Source organism: Bipolaris sorokiniana (genome assembly GCF_000338995.1).
Source record: "Bipolaris sorokiniana ND90Pr unplaced genomic scaffold COCSAscaffold_6, whole genome shotgun sequence".
Taxonomy (NCBI): Eukaryota; Fungi; Ascomycota; class Dothideomycetes; order Pleosporales; family Pleosporaceae; genus Bipolaris; species Bipolaris sorokiniana.
Window position 1 is genome coordinate 461,490 of NW_006911900.1, and position 16,581 is coordinate 478,070.

At 52.7% G+C, this 16,581-nt stretch overlaps 5 protein-coding genes across 5 annotated transcripts; 4 read left to right on the forward strand and 1 right to left on the reverse strand.

Annotated features, from left to right (window-relative positions):
- The first annotated feature begins 1,159 nt into the window (after positions 1–1,159).
- On the forward strand, positions 1,160–4,762 carry COCSADRAFT_314350 (uncharacterized protein). Its single transcript, XM_007701150.1, has 2 exons — positions 1,160–1,623; positions 1,736–4,762. The coding sequence occupies exons 1-2, from the start codon at positions 1,296–1,298 to the stop codon at positions 4,627–4,629; spliced, it is 3,222 nt and encodes a 1,073-aa protein (XP_007699340.1). The 5' UTR covers positions 1,160–1,295; the 3' UTR covers positions 4,630–4,762.
- A 576-nt stretch (positions 4,763–5,338) lies between these two features.
- COCSADRAFT_25756 (uncharacterized protein) lies at positions 5,339–10,293 on the forward strand (the record flags this gene model as incomplete). The annotated part of the gene is made up of 6 exons (XM_007700857.1): positions 5,339–8,798; positions 9,004–9,215; positions 9,258–9,385; positions 9,723–9,883; positions 9,954–10,190; positions 10,265–10,293. 6 exons carry the CDS (start codon positions 5,339–5,341, stop codon positions 10,291–10,293), a joined length of 4,227 nt encoding a protein of 1,408 aa, XP_007699047.1.
- A 1,813-nt stretch (positions 10,294–12,106) lies between these two features.
- On the reverse strand, positions 12,107–13,062 carry COCSADRAFT_314370 (uncharacterized protein). The gene has a single exon (XM_007701151.1). It carries the CDS (start codon positions 12,760–12,762, stop codon positions 12,205–12,207), a length of 558 nt encoding a protein of 185 aa, XP_007699341.1. The 5' UTR covers positions 12,763–13,062; the 3' UTR covers positions 12,107–12,204.
- A 1,010-nt stretch (positions 13,063–14,072) lies between these two features.
- Positions 14,073–14,979, forward strand: COCSADRAFT_36151 (uncharacterized protein). Its single transcript, XM_007700920.1, has 2 exons — positions 14,073–14,215; positions 14,315–14,979. The coding sequence occupies exons 1-2, from the start codon at positions 14,162–14,164 to the stop codon at positions 14,810–14,812; spliced, it is 552 nt and encodes a 183-aa protein (XP_007699110.1). The 5' UTR covers positions 14,073–14,161; the 3' UTR covers positions 14,813–14,979.
- Positions 14,965–16,408, forward strand: COCSADRAFT_314387 (uncharacterized protein). The gene is made up of 2 exons (XM_007701152.1): positions 14,965–15,542; positions 15,593–16,408. The coding sequence occupies exons 1-2, from the start codon at positions 15,116–15,118 to the stop codon at positions 16,285–16,287; spliced, it is 1,122 nt and encodes a 373-aa protein (XP_007699342.1). The 5' UTR covers positions 14,965–15,115; the 3' UTR covers positions 16,288–16,408.
- Positions 16,409–16,581: the final 173 nt, after the last annotated feature.

Here is a 16,581-nt window from a genome sequence, read left to right on the forward strand (position 1 = left end):
AGTGAGTAAGTGAGAGAGTGAGTGAATTAGTGAGAATGTGTGTTACTCCTGCTCCTGGTACTTCTTGCTACAACAGCCGAGGGATTTAATGTAAACAGACGAGATTTGATTATCTGAAATGCACGACGCGATTCATGGCATTGGTGTATGTAGTAGCTATGGACATTTGCATTTACACGGAATAGTAGCAGTAGCACCAGCACCTCGGAGAAAGCGTTCGTTCAGTGCAGCCCCCACGCGCCGCCGCCAATCCCGCGTAAGAGCGAGGGCCCGTCGCCTTTCTCCACATTGTCCTACTGCAGGGTGTTTGATATTAGAGCCTCTTTGTCCCAGTTGTGCCGGCGGCCCTGTCGCGGTCCATGCTAGGTGCAGTGTAGTGTAGTCTAGTCTAGTACATAGATACCATCTAAACTATCTTACACAGACCTTCCATCGGTTGATTGCGCGAGCGAGTGGTGGTGGTGGTGGTGGTGGTCATGTCCAGGGGCCGGGAGGGGGGGGCCCTGCATCTACCCCTCACCTCTTCAGCCAGGCGTGCACCCCAATTCGAGATATTATCCACTGCCACGGCACATGGTCTTCTTATCGCGGCTACTGCGCAATCACTTGGTCAAGTCGCCTGAGCCTGAGCCTGAGCGTCCGTCTCTCGGCAGCCTGAGCAGCGGCAGCCCAGCAGCTTACATACTGCTCCCGTCATTCCCATTGCCCATCCCATCCTCTCCTACCCGCGCCCGTCTGCTCCCACACGACCTGCGCACTTGCTTTTCCCCACGCTCCAGGGTGCACACTTTGTCCAACCCCCCGCACACAACCCACTCGACGCCTCGAGAGAGTGCCCGTCCCTGCAAGTCATTGCCCAGACTGTCGGTGATTTACGAGACGCTCTCGCCCGCCCGCCCCTCCAGGCGGCTCCCCGTAGTCCTACACACCCATACTACTACCCACGCACGCACGCACGCACGCGCGCGCACACACACACTTGCCACACAACCACCACTACTACCACCCTTGATTAGTACCTGAATCTACTCGACACCCCTCTTGTTCATTTCTCTACAACTCTCCCCCAAGAAAAATACCCTCGATTTTCCCGTGCATCTGCATTCCACGCAGCGTGATTTCCAAAAGCAGCATGCTCGCCCACCACCCAGCGCCTCTTGACTAACATCAACATCCATTGTTTGCCAACAACCCGACACGCGAGTCGTCCCGCCACCGGCCCGCCCAACCACGCGCACAGCCTGCCAAAGCCCGCGACACAAGACCTTGACCCTGATTCTCTCCCCCCGCTGGCTATGACGGCGCAAATCCTCCACATGCATCCTGCGCACGCGTCGGATTTGGGAAAGATCCAGACGCATTTTGGAGACAAAATGGACAGCGCTGTTGGTGCTGCCAGCGAGCCCCCGACCCCCGCATCGCCCGACAGCGGCGAAGCCCGCGGCCGTCGACGCGACAGGGACGACGATGGCGACACGGGCGATGGCGACGGCGACGGTCATGGCTCCTCGAGAAAGAGGCGGCGCAGCAGAAAGGGCCTCGACAAGAAGTTTGAGTGCCCCCACGAGGGCTGTGGCAAGAGCTACTCCCGCGCAGAGCATCTGTACCGCCACCAACTGAACCGTGAGTTGCATCATTTATCATTATGTTCTGGCAGAGTTTCGACCGACAGCACATTGAGTATCTATGGAAACATTATTGCTTGAAGCAGCCATGATGCTAATGCTGTGCGCAGACAATCCAAAGCAAATATACCACTGCGATTTCCCCGATTGCCATCGCTCCTTTGTCCGACAAGACCTCTGCGCGCGCCACAAGGAAAGGCACACGGCCCGGGGTTCCCAATTGCTGCGCAAAGACACTTTCAACATGCACAACCTGAATCCCATCGTGACTGCCGCACTGGGAGGAAAGAGCGCACCGCCTCCCAAAGCGCTGAGCATGAAGAGCCAAGGACCACATGGCCTGCAATCTCCAGCTTCTGCATCTTCCAACGGAGGACCTGGCGCGCAAATGTCACCGCCAAACTTCCATTCGCCAACCCCAACCACAGCAACGCATAGCAGGCAAGACTCGCTGCAAAGGACAGGAAGCGATGATGCCTACAGAGGCAGCTCGGAGGCCAAGCCTTATGATATGCAGGCTCAGAATTCAGGGAACTTTGCACCCCCACCCCGTCCGGCCGCATTGGGTAATTACGGGGGAGTCCGGACGCCTCTCCACAACTCCCCACATGTGGGTAATGGCAGCTTCACACGGCCCGAGCTACGCGCGCAGACGTCAAACGTGAGTTCATACAGCTCAACGTCACCCTATAGTTCGACCGTCACTCCATCGCCATATACCCCCTCGGGCTCGTCGACCAACTACCAAAACAGCGCAAGTGCGTATCAATCAGTGCAAAATTTCCCTGCGTTCTCCTCCTTACCACCACCAGAATACCCACAATCCACTGGCACCCCGGCGACTCGAGAACATGAAAACCAATACTACAATGGCACGTCCGCACAGACTCCCGTCAATGGCGTCGACTCTTCAGCTCAGATAGACAACCGCATGCAGGGTGTATCGGACGCCATGATGGATCAGAACCCTGCATACTCCATACCAATGTTTGGCAGCGCTGGATACAGCCGATCACCATTCGCCATGGCCGACGACTTTGCTGCCTGGCTGTTCAACGACAACCAGTTCAACCCAAGAGGTGGATCGCCCATGGACTACCCCGGCGGAGTCAGCTCTACAGGGGGCGCGTCAAGCCAGATTGGTCTTCAAGCTCCGTACTTCAACTATGACCCCTCGGTGGCTGGCTATCTGAACAACCCTGCACCGCCTTCCCACCCCATGGCTGTTCACAGCATTTTGGACACAACCCTTCCAGAATCTGCCCTGTCAGAAGAGAAGCGCAAAGATCTCATTGACTTGATTCATCTCCGTTTCAACGAGACTGACCATGCACCGGTCAAGAAGCAAAAAGAGGATATTATGGATGGCGACAAGGACGATAGCCGTCACGTCCTGAGTCTTCACATGATGCAGACGTACATTAGCTCGTACTGGGTTCACTTCCACCCGCAGCTGCCGATACTGCACAAGCCAACCTTTAACGCGAGCACTTGCCCCGACCTGTTGCTGCTCGCTATCATGTGTCTTGGAGCATCTTGTCTGGAGAAGACATATGGCCGAGAAACCACACAAGCCTGTGCTGAGCTGGCCAACTTCCTCGCCTGGCACTTGCGCTGGGAGATGTTTATGGATGCCGATTTCCGCCCACCCGCCAAACTTTGGATCTTCCAGGGGCTGCTCTTGCTCGAGAGTTTTGAAAAGATGTACTCGACGCGCCCACTACACGAACGAGCACATATTCACCATGCAACGACATTGACGCTGATGAGGCGAGGAAGCTCGTTGATTGGTCGTTCGGCCATGGACTCACCTCCCAGCGTCAAGGACGGCAAAAGCAATGGAATCGCAAACACGCCAGACGAATGGTGGAACCACTGGATCACGAACGAGGCTACTCGGAGAGCTGCCTTTGCAGCCTTCGTCATGGACAGCATCCATGCCACCATGTTTGGTCATAGCGCTGTCATGGTCGCCCACGAGATGCGTCTTCCTTTGCCCTGTGACGAAGCCTTGTGGTCTGCGACGAGCAGTTCCGAAGTGGGTCGGGTTGAGCAGACTCTAACATCAAACGGGATCAAGCCGATGTCGTTCCTTGACGGTCTTAAGAAGACACTCAATGGACAGTCGGTCCGCACAAACTCGTTTGGGCGCACCATCCTCATGGCTGGCCTGCTGAGTGTATCATGGCACATGAACCAGCGAGATTTGCAGGTCAGCTCTCTCGGTGTGACTACAGCGTTGGGTGGGCGTGATAAATGGCGAGGTTCCCTCACTCGGGCTTTCGACTTCTGGAAGCAGGACTTCGACAACTCACTTAATCGATCGGACGAGTCATCTTCCTCCAACTCCCACAACCATTCTCGGGGTATCGACGACGATATCGTCTTCGAGTCCCGCACTGTCCTTCATCACCTGGCGCACATGGCAATGCACGTGGACATTGTCGATTGCCAAATCTACGCCGGAGCACCCAGACTGCTCGGCAGGTCAATAACGTCACAAGACTACAATGGCGCTCAACGCCGGATGAAGGATGTATGGGCCCCCACCGCCCGAGCCCGGGACGCCACCTTCTATGCTCTGCGCTTCTTGTCCAGCGTCATGGTTGCTGGGGATCATAGTCTGAATCCCAGCACCCCGGCAACTGCTGGCATTTCTTACTCTGCACGCGACGATTACCTCCTCAACCGACCGTGGGTGCTATACTTTGCCACATTAATTGTGTGGTCGTACGGATTCGCACTTGACGGGCCAGTCAAGGAACCTTATCAGCTCCCTACTTATGACGACAAGGTCAGAGACATGGTGTTGTATCTCAACCGTGTTGGTGGAGTCAGGTCGCCAGAGGACTTGAGCAAGGTCACAAACCGCAATGCCTGCTTGGGGTTGCTCATCATCATGAGGGACATGTTCAAGAAGACAAGATGGGAGTTGCTCCACGAGGCAAGCAATTTGCTGAACAAGTGCATTGAGATGCTCATTCCAGGGGCAACCGTGGTATAAGCACACGTATGGACGATGATATTATTCTTTTGCTTCTCAATGCCGCAACATTGGATCTGGCCAGCAAATCTATGGGGTCAGGTATTATGTTTATCACGAGGTTATGGTATGGTATGTATATGCTATTTAAGGTCTGTCTTTTCTGTTGTACTTGCATTCTAGCGAAGGAGTGTTGTTTTATATGGTCTTTTTAATCTTCGTTTTCAAGGCAGCACATGACTATTTGGAAGATGGAATGTGGGAGGGATACTGCTGAGCTACTTGCTTTATACCCCGGGCTGGTGTGTGCTCATGCGGCATGAGAATAAATCTTTACTTTTCACTGTATATGCAGTATTTGAATTTGGGCTGTGTTTGAATTGAAGTGATGTGATGAAGGGAATGTATGTGCCAATCCCTGTTATTACTGTGTTTGCCATGTTCTGCTGGTGTATGGGAGTTAACCGCTTGGAGTCTCTGCACGTGAGAGCGCGGCAACGCGTCGGACAGGGCTTTCGCGTCTTCAAATGTACGTCGCCACAGCCACTGAGACCGTGAAAGTACGATATCTGACACGTCCCATACCATCTACAAACAAGCAAGCAAATGCTCGAGAAGAATATTTCGTGTGCGTAGCAAAAGCACTGCCCTTGCGCTATTGCGTCATCGATTCTTGGGCATGGTTTTGATCAGTGCTGTTAGCTAGCCAGAACACAACAATGCGACAACTATGACTCGAATGAAGGCTGCCACTGTTTCGGATCAGAGATTAAGGAAGGGGAAACGGAAAACCTGCGAGGATGACGAGACCCAGACCACGACTACGACAAGCGTCCCTACGAAGACACACGACGGAGGGAAGAAGCCGCGGCGAGCCCCAAAGAAAGCTGGCGCTGATAAACCGCCCCTCGTGCGCCATGGATCGTCCACACTTGTCGAAACCTCAATACCATGGCCAGGGCACTTTACAAAACTTGCTCAAGTGCATCGCGCGGTAAACCTAGTGTATACTTTTCTATGCACACGCAAACATCTAGCGACGACGCTGGACAATCTTAAGAGCACAGTCGAGGGCAACATACAACGCGAGCTGTTGGTTGAGGATGTGGCTCAAATCACGGCATTGATCCCAAAGGCAATCAACTTTGCATACGTGGATGAGGCAATGCTCCAGATCAATCTGATGGGCTCAGAAGACAACATGCACGGGAGGCGCACAACTGACTTTGCCATACTCGGGCCTGAACCAGAAAAAGGCGAGCAAAAGGAGGTGTTGCTCTTTGAGTTCATCGATGGCGATCTCAGGCGTCAGGTTCAGCATAAGAAGACTGGAGAGCCGACCAATGCCACGACAAAGTTGCGCAATGAAGAACTTAAGATGCCGGTGTTTAGCCAGAAGCAGATGATGAATTTGATTGAGAAGAGGAACGCCAAGTTTACGTCGGCAATCAATGCCTTCTTGAACCAATGCGCTGAAGATGGTGTCGATGCTGTAGAAAAGATCAAGGAGGCTTCACAAGCTTTCATTCCGATGCCGTCTGAGAGTAGGGCGTCGACCCCGGGTCCAGAGAGGTCGCTGCTACCGTCTTCGATACCTGCAGAACGCAAATCCATTCCGGATATCCTCAACGAGATCAAGACGCTTGAATGGTACACTGGTCAAATTGTACCAGACGGTCATCGAGTTTTCGATCCTCAGGAACCCGTGTATGGAGATCTCAACTTTGCCATGTCACAAAACCTCGTCAATGCCCTCTACAATACGAAGAATATCACCCAGTTGTACGCACACCAGGCCGAAGCTATCAACAATCTCTATGATGGCCACAATGTGATTGTGTCTACCTCGACAAGCTCTGGAAAATCGCTCATCTACCAGATACCCGTTCTACATCAGCTAGAACAAGAGCCGGATACCAGGGCTATGTACATCTTTCCCACCAAGGCACTAGCTCAGGACCAGAGGAAGAGCATGAAGGAGCTTCTGCGGTTCATGCCTGGGTTTGAAGATGTTCTGGTTGAGACATTTGATGGCGACACGCCAATGGGTGACCGCAACTATATCCGCGACGAGGCGCGCATCATCTTCACGAACCCTGACATGCTGCACATTACTATTCTACCGCAAGAGGATTCCTGGCGTACCTTTTTGCAGAACTTGCGGTTTGTGGTGGTTGACGAATTGCATGTGTACAATGGACTATTCGGCGCACACATGGCTTTCATCATGCGGCGTCTACGAAGGGTATGTGCGGCAGTGGGAAACCGTCATGTCAAGTTTATTTCCTGCTCTGCTACCGTTGCAAATCCCGAGGAACACATGAAGACTATTTTTGGGGTTGAACAAGTCAGACTGACAGACTTTGATGGATCGCCGTCTGGTCGTAAGGAGTTTCTTTGCTGGAACACGCCGTTCAAGGACCCTGGCGATCCTACGTCGGGACGTGGTGATTGTATGGCTGAGACTGCAAAGCTTTTTTGCCAACTTATGCTTAGAGGTGTACGGACTATTGCGTTTTGTCGCATACGAAAACAATGCGAGGCGCTGATGGTGGCTGTGAAGACGGAGTTGACGAACTTGGAAAGGCCAGAAGTTATCCCTCGCGTCATGTCATATCGAGGTGGATACACACCGCAAGACAGGCGGGAGATTGAGCGAGAAATGTTTGATGGCAAACTCTGTGGTGTTGTGGCTACTAGTGCGCTCGAGCTTGGTGTGGATATTGGATCTTTGGACGCAGTCATCACAGTTGGCTTTCCCTACACCATTGCCAATCTCCGACAACAGAGTGGACGTGCTGGCCGAAGAAACAAGGATTCTTTGTCTGTTCTGGTCGGGGATTCCTTCCCTACGGACCAGTACTACATGTCGAACCCAGACGAGATTTTCACAAAGCCAAACTGTGCGCTCCAGGTGGACCTGGAGAATATGCTTGTGGTTGAAGGTCATATTCAGTGTGCTGCTTACGAGATGCCGATCAATGTGGAGACTGATATGGAGTATTTTGGGTCTCTGCTTCCCAAGATTGCTCGCGAGCGCATGCGTCTCGACAAGGAGGGCTTTTACCACGTCAATGAACGGTTCCTCCCACAGCCGTCTCGCACAGTAGCTATCCGGGATACAGAAGAAGATCATTTTGCTATCATCGACACTACAAATGGCAAGAACACTGTGCTTGAAGAGCTAGAAGCCAGTCGTGCCTTTTTCACGCTCTACGACGGCGGTATTTTCTTGCATCAGGGCAACACATATCTGGTCAAGGAGTTCTCCCCGGAGCGGATGCTGGCAAAGGTCGAGTACGTAAAGGTAGACTGGACGACTCAACAGCGTGATTACATGGACATTGATCCTGTTGAGACAGAAGCCATTCGCCGCATCCCAGGCTCACGATCAAAAGCCTTTTACGGCCCGATCAAGATCAAGCAGGTTGTGTATGGCTTTTTCAAGATCGACAAGCGCCGGCGGATATTAGACGCGGTGCAAGTCGACAACCCGCCCATTATCCTCTTCAGCAAGGGTATGTGGCTCGACGTGCCGAAGTCTGCCATGGATATTCTAAAGTCCCGGCGGCTCAACATTGCAGCCGGCATCCATGCTGCTGAGCACGCGGTCTTATGTCTGATGCCTAACTTTGTCATTTCGATGCCGGGAGACGTCCGGACGGAATGCAAAGTGCCTGAGAAGGAGTTTCTGCAAAAGGAATCGACGAGGAAGCGGCCGGCTCGGCTGACTTTTTACGATGCAAAGGGGGGTGCGAGTGGCTCTGGAATTAGCACAAAGGCTTTTGAGTTTATTGATACGTTGCTGCAGCAGGCGTGTCAGAGACTGACGAGTTGTCACTGTTTGCAAGGATGCAACGAGTGCTGTAATGACGATGCGTGCAAACAGGCGAATCAGGTCATGTCAAAGGCTGGGGCCATGGTCATCATCATGTGTCTGTTGGGCAGGGAAAAACAAATTGATATTGACAGCCTCCCATGGGGAGAAGAGGACATTGAGCAGGGCTTTGATACGGTGGTGGAGGCTGTGGGTGTGAGGATGGCTGAAGGCAAGGTTAGGGATGGTGGGACGCTGCCTGGCGAGGGAGACGATGAGAAGATGGTGAGAGCAAAACTAGTGGATGGAGTGTGGATCAAAGAGGAGGAAGAGGAAGAGGATCATTTTAGTAGGAGTATACACATGTATCGAGGTGAGAGGACGTTTATTGGTGTGCATAGATAAATAGAGGGTTTGTATGGCACTTGGCTGTAGTGTACAACCAAGGATGAATACGATGTAAACATCAATATGCCACAGCGCCTAACAATGCCATGTCGTCAGCGATGCAGCGCTTATACTTGGTTGACAGCCAGTGATGTGTAGCCGTAGATAGTCGTACACCGCTGGTTGCTGAGACGACGACGCTTCCGCCCTTGGCAGACATTATTTTGCGCTCGTCGCACCATACGGCCCACGCTCAGGCTACATCAACAGGCGCCCCTTCAACACCAACTCGAAAGCCTCACACCGCCCTATCCACTCCAGATTTTGGACTTCCTTTCTGAACACCTACCGAGCACCTTTGCACCACCCACACTCCCTACGAACAAACTACATCTACACAATGGTATGTAACAGACATTTTGTATCTGGCGTATCCCCGGAAAAGAGACGGTGGCATGTACACAGGCACACAAGGCCTGCCCCGCACCCGCACCGCCGCCCCCGTCTGTACCCCTTTGCACCCCGCAAGGGCGAGCAAACCCGCCGCGCAAATGGTGTGTTGAACGCCAAGCAGTGAGTGCCGGAGATGGAACGACGCTGCCCGTTCAAACGGAATACAGCGGGTGTAGCAAGGGCAAAACAAGGCGACGAGAAACGAGCAAACGATTACTTTTTTGCCTCACCTGGCTACATCAAAATGCCTCTCCGCGGCTTAAACGTTACAAGCACAACAAACTCCAACTCCGACAACCGAACTCGTTGCCTTGTTTCCCTTTACCACACACAACAAACATCCGTCTCTCTCCGTCTCCGGCACTCCAACTACCGTTCTCTTTTCACACCCACGGAAAAAGACCGACCTCGACTAGAGATTTCGTTGCGGCACATTTAAAGGAACAATGGATAACAGTAACCAGGCCTCCACCAACTACCGCGAAGCCTTCCAGCTCTTCGACAAGCGCGGCAACGGCCGCGTCGACCGCGGCGCGCTGGGCGACTTGCTTCGTGCCTGCGGCCAGAACCCCACGCTGGCCGAGATTGCCGATTTGGAGCGTGGTCTTGGAGCTGACTGTACGTTCTTCCTTTCACCCACCTTCACCCGATCTTCCATGTTCCGTTTGGCTAACTGAACAACCAACAGTCGACTTCGACACTTTCTCCAAGATACTCAACCGCCCCGGCGGCTTCCGTGAGCCCTTTGACATTGAAGAATACATCCGCGGGTTTCAGGTGTTCGACAAGGATCGCAGCGGGTTTGTCGGCAAGGGTCAAATCAAGTATATCCTGACAAACTTGGGCGAGAAGATGAGTGAGGAGGAGGTGGATGAGTTGTTCAAGAGTACGATTGACGCGAGTAATAACGAGGTGGATTACAGGGGTGAGTTTTGTTCTATTCTACCCTTTGAAGGGTGTGTGTGTGTGTGTGTGTGGAAGGCTAACGTGTGTGATCAGAATTCGTCAAGACGATTGCGGAGAACTAAGATGTCTAAGTCGAGTCGATGTCGAAGTCTTTTTGTGGAGTTTCCCGCAGTTAGATGAGACGGGGACTTTTTTTGTGTGAACGCGAGCAATGTCTGAAACGGGTCATGGTTTCTTTTCCTCTGGGTTTTTTTATGGCATGATGGGGCGTTGGAAGACAAATGAACGTACTACTTAACTATTACGACTATGATGGGGTAGTATCATATGCTTCTTCTTCTTCTTCTTCTTCTTTGTTTTGATATCAGCACTTCGATAGGGGGTTGCGAATCTTGGCGGGGAAATGGAACGAAATTTGTCAAGTTTGCTTCTTTTTTTTTCTTTCATTGTGCATGCGTGATGTTGTGGCTTTTTACCTTTATCTATGTTTAATAGTGTGGCGTTAACTGCGTCCATGCATGCAACTTATCCATCTATACTTGCATAAACCTAATTCACAAACTATACATAGTTAACTACCGTAACTATTACTGTACCTTTTTTCTTCTTTTTTCCTTTAGATAGCGGCCTATCCATGTATCACACATCCATGTATCACACATCACATACACTTTCCACCACTAACTACTTATTAGAGTCTGGAAGTTTCAACAAAGCCAAGAAATGTACCGTAAATGACGATCAAACAATAAGGCTAGATTAAGGTTTTAAATTCGCTAGGTAAGTAGGTAAGTAGGTATCATGCCAAGCACAAGAAAGAGTTAGATTGCCCATTGTGAATTTAGAGTTTTTTTCTTTCCTTCTTTCTTTCGGAACGGAATGATTTCGGGATTTTTTTCTTTTCTTTTCTTTTCTTTTTTTTACAAGACGAGTTTTGTTGGATATGGTTTATTTGGAGGAATGGAATGGTTGGGGTTGGGGTTGGGGGGGGGGGAAGAAAGGGAGGTAGAGCATGCAGAGTTTCCATCTTCCCCTCCCCCCTCCCCCGAATGCACGCATGCACGTGTATGTGAGAGTGTAGGTCATGTGTGTGTGTGTGTGTGTGTGTGTGTGTGTGGTGAATAAAGTTTTGAAGAGGTCACTTGGAATTTTAGATTTCCAGTCTTTTTCTTTTTTTTTACAGAGAAAGAGAGGAAAGAAACGGTCCGCCGCATGCGCGAGATTATGCTTTGTTTCATCGCTTAGACTACTTGTATTATGCATCCAAGTATATAGCAAAGAAGACGGATCACTGTTGCATTGGGATATCTAGTTTTCAAAGAGGCAAAGGAACAAGGGATGAGATCTGGAGCTCCCGCACCGCACGCAGCGGTGGGTGTATATCATGTACCTGAAATTGCTAGACTACTTGTAATGTATCTAATCTTGTGGGGTATCTGTCGCAAAGCGCTCTCAACGCTCGCTTGGTACATGTGTGTATCTCCCGACTTGTCTGTCTGTGGAAAGGAGAGAGAGAGAGAGAGAGAGAGAAAATGCTACCGTATCCATATCGTGACAAGAAAAAAAGGAAAAGGAAGATGACGAGGACATGACAAGAGGAAAGGACAATTCTTTCATGGCTATAGAGATAAGAGAGAAGTCATGACGAGATGAGAAAAAAGGAGGAAAAAGAAAAGAGGATGAGAAGAAAGGGAACGCCTGTTTGCCCGTGCGCCAGCCTGGATGCGGAGTTGGTTGAGATAGCTTTAGGTAGAATGGGGTGTGGGCGGGCGGAAAGCGGGGGAAAGTCCGATTGCGGAAGGGCCCCTTCCAACCCCTTACCCCATCCTGCGCCGTAAGCGTGGGGAGGAAGGAGGAGGCTGGCGTTCTCTTTTTTTGTTCCTTTTCGTTGCTATGCACACATTGTATATAATGTGTGGCCATGTTTTCGCCTCTGCATGCAGAGCAAGCGAGATAACACCATCCCCGAGGCGGCAAGCTGAGAATAGATGGATAGATAGAGCAGAAAAAGTCGTCGATGATCTTGGTCAGCCTCAGACTTTTACTTCTGTAACGTTGACGGTGCTGCCCATGGGATTTGACGAAGATGCAGAGGCGGAAGCCATCTTGTTCGCAACCATGTCGCTAGTCTTGACGAAGCCACCCGGGAGCAAGAAGACATAATCATCTCGCCTTCCGGTGCGATCGACGGAGAATTGCTGCCAGTCGAGTTGGTAACCGACGACGAGGTCGCAGCGGCCGCAGCGCTGGAGATAGCGCTTTTCGAAGCCTGAGTCGCTGGTGATGATCTCGGCTTGGCGCTCTTGGCGAGTGGACAGCAGGAGGCCATAGTGGTCGTGCGTGGTGGCGGAGTTATCCGTAGAGTTCTTGCGTGCGACGGGGACTGGGGGAGGTAGGGGCATGATGTGTGCGGCATCGTGGCTGTGGCGGCGTGTAGGCAGTGAGGGCAGGGGTGTGGTTGTTGCGAGGAGGAGATGACTGCACAGGCAGTGGTAGGTGTAGACTGTGTTTGAGGCCTGGAGGGAGATTTTCTCATCTGGGCTGGGAGAAGGCATGGCAAAGTATGCGCGGGAGGTGGTGGCGATATCCATTGTGGTGGTTGTGGTTGTGTGTGGTGAGGGTGTGATATATAGTCGTCTGCTCGGGGTCCGATCAACGGAATCCGTAGAGTGATGGTGGGACACTTGTTTGTATGGGCGGGTGTTTATGTATGCGAATCAAGTCGAATCAAGTGAGAGTGACTTGAATGGGGTAACAGTGTAGAGTGTCTAGTGATGACCAGAGTAATCGGAGGTCCGACCACGGTTCTTATACTCTGCGCTTAGTCGTTGTGTGTGTGTGAAAGCGGACCCTGATCCTAGTCTTTTCGCTGAGGCTTACGAGACAAGGGCAGGGAGTGGAACTGTGGGGATGCAATGGGTGCACGGGCGGGCAAGTTGATCGACGGCGGACACAACTTGAGGGTGCCAAGTCAATCAAAGGACGGAGTGGGATAGTCCGTGCAGGCGAGGCGGGCGGACGAGGTCGAGTGGGATGGACAATGTGGTGTGTGATGATTTGTTTGGGAGGCCGCGTCGAGCGTGAATGGTCGGAGCTCGGTGCTTCAGCCAAGCTCGCTGATGAGACCCTTTTGGGCGCGTCGGCGGGTGGAGCACGATAGATGGCGTCTGGCAACTAGAGGCGGGCGAGGAGTCACAGGCTCCACTTGCGCAACGGGTGGTGATAAGAGCAGAGCAGAGCAGAGCAGTAGTAGCACGGTGACAGAGTCCAAACAAGGCTTGGTTGGTTGGAGGTGGTGCAAATAACGGGCGGGTACATAGAGGAGGACATGGATTTATAGCATGGCAACAGCGTGCTGTCGTGAGCCCGGCCTGCACCGCACAGCGCGGCGTGGGCAACAGCGGCGGGCGTCGGCGGCGGCGTCATTACGAATGGTGGTGGGTGGGTGGATGGATGGTGGGCGAAAAAAAAGACCGGACGGCGGGCACCCCAAAGCGACGATGTCTCCCCACGGTTGTTTGTTGGCGTGGAATTGGCTGTGCGAATGGATTTGCAGCAGACCACCACGCGCTGGTCGTGTCTGGCTCCCGGCAGCGCCGCTCGTCCCCCCTGCCAATCTGCTACTCCCATGCCATGTGATGGTGAGAAAGCGACTAGGGGCCAAGTAAGTCTGGTGCTCTGCTCTGCTCGCCTCGCCTCGCCTCGCCTCGAAATCACCGGCCAGCGCCTCCCTCCACGTAGGCCTATGTCCGTCTGCATCTGTCCATATCACGGTGGGTACTCTACTGCTATTGCAGTACAATTATTACGGCGGACCGACATGGGCCAAGGCCTGGGAAACTTCCGTCCGTTTCACGACGCTGACGCGCGCCGCCCGGCCGTGTTCCGAGCTTGATACTGTCGCTGTCTTGGGCTGGCCTGCTTGGTCTTGGATGCACATGCTTGCGACGCTTTCGTGTCGACACTGTCCACAAAGTCCACAGAGCCAGAATGCCGCTGACCAGCCAGCTCATCACCTTTGGCTCCTTTGTCGTCACCACCCAGGTCCGCTTGCCCGCCTGCCCGCCTGCCCTCTGCTTCGTTCTGTTGAGCGCTGCAACTTACAAGCACCCAGCCAGTCAGGCAACTGACCGGATCCCCTAGGTCTTCCACCTAACCCGTCTGTCCTTTGCTATAGTCAATCTCAAGCCCCTCCTGCCCGGTCATGTCCTCGTCTCGCCCCGTCGCGTCGTGCCCCGCTTCAACGACCTGTCTGCTGCAGAGGTCCATGACCTGTTTCTGGCTGTCCAGCGCGTTTCGCGCATGGTAGAGCGTGTCTTCGCCGCCTCGTCGCTTAATATTGCCATCCAAGATGGTGTAGATGCAGGCCAGAGTGTGCCTCATGTCCACGTCCACATCATCCCCCGCAAGAAGGCCGACCTCGACCACAAGGGCGGCACCGATGCCATCTACGCCATGCTCGACAGCGACGACGCCAACGTAGGCAAGCAGCTGGAACGCAAGGCCCGCTTCCCCGCCGTCGATAACGACAGCCGCAAGCCCAGGTCCGACGACGAAATGCAAAAAGAGGCCGAGTGGCTGGCCCAGGAAATGGCCAAGGATGAGCCTCCTTCTGCTGCTGCTGCTACTGCTGCTGTCTGAGCCACCACGTCCCCCATTCACTCACTCACTCACTCACTGCCTCCAAAACTGCCGCTTCTATCTTTACCTGCTAGAAAATCAAATACAATCATGTTTGCTGCAACACTATCGCCCCTTCCAAACAGCGGGGTCCACTGCTGCCTGGAGTCGTGGACCATGGTTGGCCCTCTTGCACCCTTACCCACACTTCCCCATTCATCTCAAACCCAACAGCTGTAAAATCCCCCTTGCTGAAGTGTTCCGTACTTGACCTCGCAAACATCTCTGACGTGCAACACGCCCTCGTGTTCGGCTTGCGTGGATATGCTCAGAGCAAACATTGACCCTGGCTCCTCTGACAGCTCGGAGTTTCTTTACGCAAGATGCAACTACTTCCAAAGCGCTGTTCTCGATCACGATATGGATAGAGGCAAAGTGCATGTCACACAAGGAGCGCTTGATCAAACGCCACAGTCCCCGATAGGCTTCAGTTTGCTCGCTCTGCCAGCAGAACTGCGATACCAAATCTATTCGTTTGTATTGCCAACCAATCTAACCATCGAGTTCAAGACTATTTGGCAAAAGGGCAAGCCTCTGTTTGTCGCCTATGATCTGGGACAGTATGGAGAGGATGCAGTCCCAATTGGTGGAGCGACTTCTTGTTTGGATACAGGCATCCGTCCCGCGTACCACCTCGCCGTCGAAACGCAACTATTCCGAGTAAGCAAGTTTGTCTCAAACGAGTCACGGTGTAAGTAAGCCCCGACAATGCACGTGCCCTGCCCAGCTAAACAGTTACAGCCGTCCTCTATGGCATGAACACGTACAAATTCACCATTCATGGAAGGGCCATATGGCCCAAGTCGCTGAGGAGCCCATACGTCTTTGGATCTCTTGGCCACCCTCTCCGACTCCCACTGCTACGCGACTTGCGTCGCATCCACATCGACGTTGTTGCTGACGTTGATAGCCACTGGGCAGTCAAGCGCCAACGAGCACGCCTAGAATACCTGGTCGAAATCCTCAAGGAGCATGCTGACGACCAAAACAAAGGGTCCTTGTTGCAGCATCTCAGGGTCGACTTTCGGCTCGCCCAGGTTCCTGACCCAAGGCTTCTTCCACTTTCTCAGTCGACCGGATATTCGTATTTGCAATTTCTTCGGCCTCCGAAGAGCCTGGAAAAGTACATGTTCGGCCTAGAGAGTCTGGCATTGCTTCGTGGTATCAAAGACGTGCAAGTCAACGGGCTCCCTGATTGGTACGCAAAGTGCATGCAGCTTTGTATACAAGGCAAAGGCGGCCAAGTGCAAGAGACTGACTGGCCACAGCTTCAAGTGAAGCGCAGCCGGGGTAGGGGTAAGTTGGATAGTCGCAAGACGACGACGCATTGGGTCACATTGCGCAAGTGGCATCAGCCTATGCTGAATTGGAAGGAGTTTGCTGAGCGCAATGATATTACCCTTCCAGACGATATCGACAGGTTCTGGGCTGAATAGTAGGACTGGGCAGATGGCTGCAGGCCCCCTTCCCCGCATAGTGGCCCTGAATGACATGTGACAGAGAGCTGGGATAGGCCCTTGACAGAAATAGCATATCCGCCGTGTTTGAGAGAGCCGCACCTTGACTTACAATCACTGCTACACGTGCACCGTGACCATGACTCTGACTCTGACTCTGTCGACATGTCTGCCGTCACACTCATGTGGTCGCCGTCGTAGCTTATTGACGACAGGCTCCGCCCCACGTTCGCTAATTGATTGGCTCCCGAGCATGACGCGAACATCCATGAC

Excerpts from the sequence above, each read along its gene's own strand:
- COCSADRAFT_314350 (XM_007701150.1), top strand. The coding sequence starts at position 1,296 with ATGACGGCGCAAATCCTCCACATGCATCCTGCGCACGCGTCGGATTTG. Across the intron at positions 1,624-1,735 it reads GTACCGCCACCAACTGAACC|ACAATCCAAAGCAAATATAC; the intron begins GTGAGTTGCATC and ends TGCTGTGCGCAG.
- COCSADRAFT_314370 (XM_007701151.1), bottom strand. The coding sequence starts at position 12,762 with ATGGATATCGCCACCACCTCCCGCGCATACTTTGCCATGCCTTCTCCC.
- COCSADRAFT_36151 (XM_007700920.1), top strand. The coding sequence starts at position 14,162 with ATGCCGCTGACCAGCCAGCTCATCACCTTTGGCTCCTTTGTCGTCACC. Across the intron at positions 14,216-14,314 it reads CCTTTGTCGTCACCACCCAG|GTCTTCCACCTAACCCGTCT; the intron begins GTCCGCTTGCCC and ends CGGATCCCCTAG.
- COCSADRAFT_314387 (XM_007701152.1), top strand. The coding sequence starts at position 15,116 with ATGCTCAGAGCAAACATTGACCCTGGCTCCTCTGACAGCTCGGAGTTT. Across the intron at positions 15,543-15,592 it reads TGTCTCAAACGAGTCACGGT|CCGTCCTCTATGGCATGAAC; the intron begins GTAAGTAAGCCC and ends AAACAGTTACAG.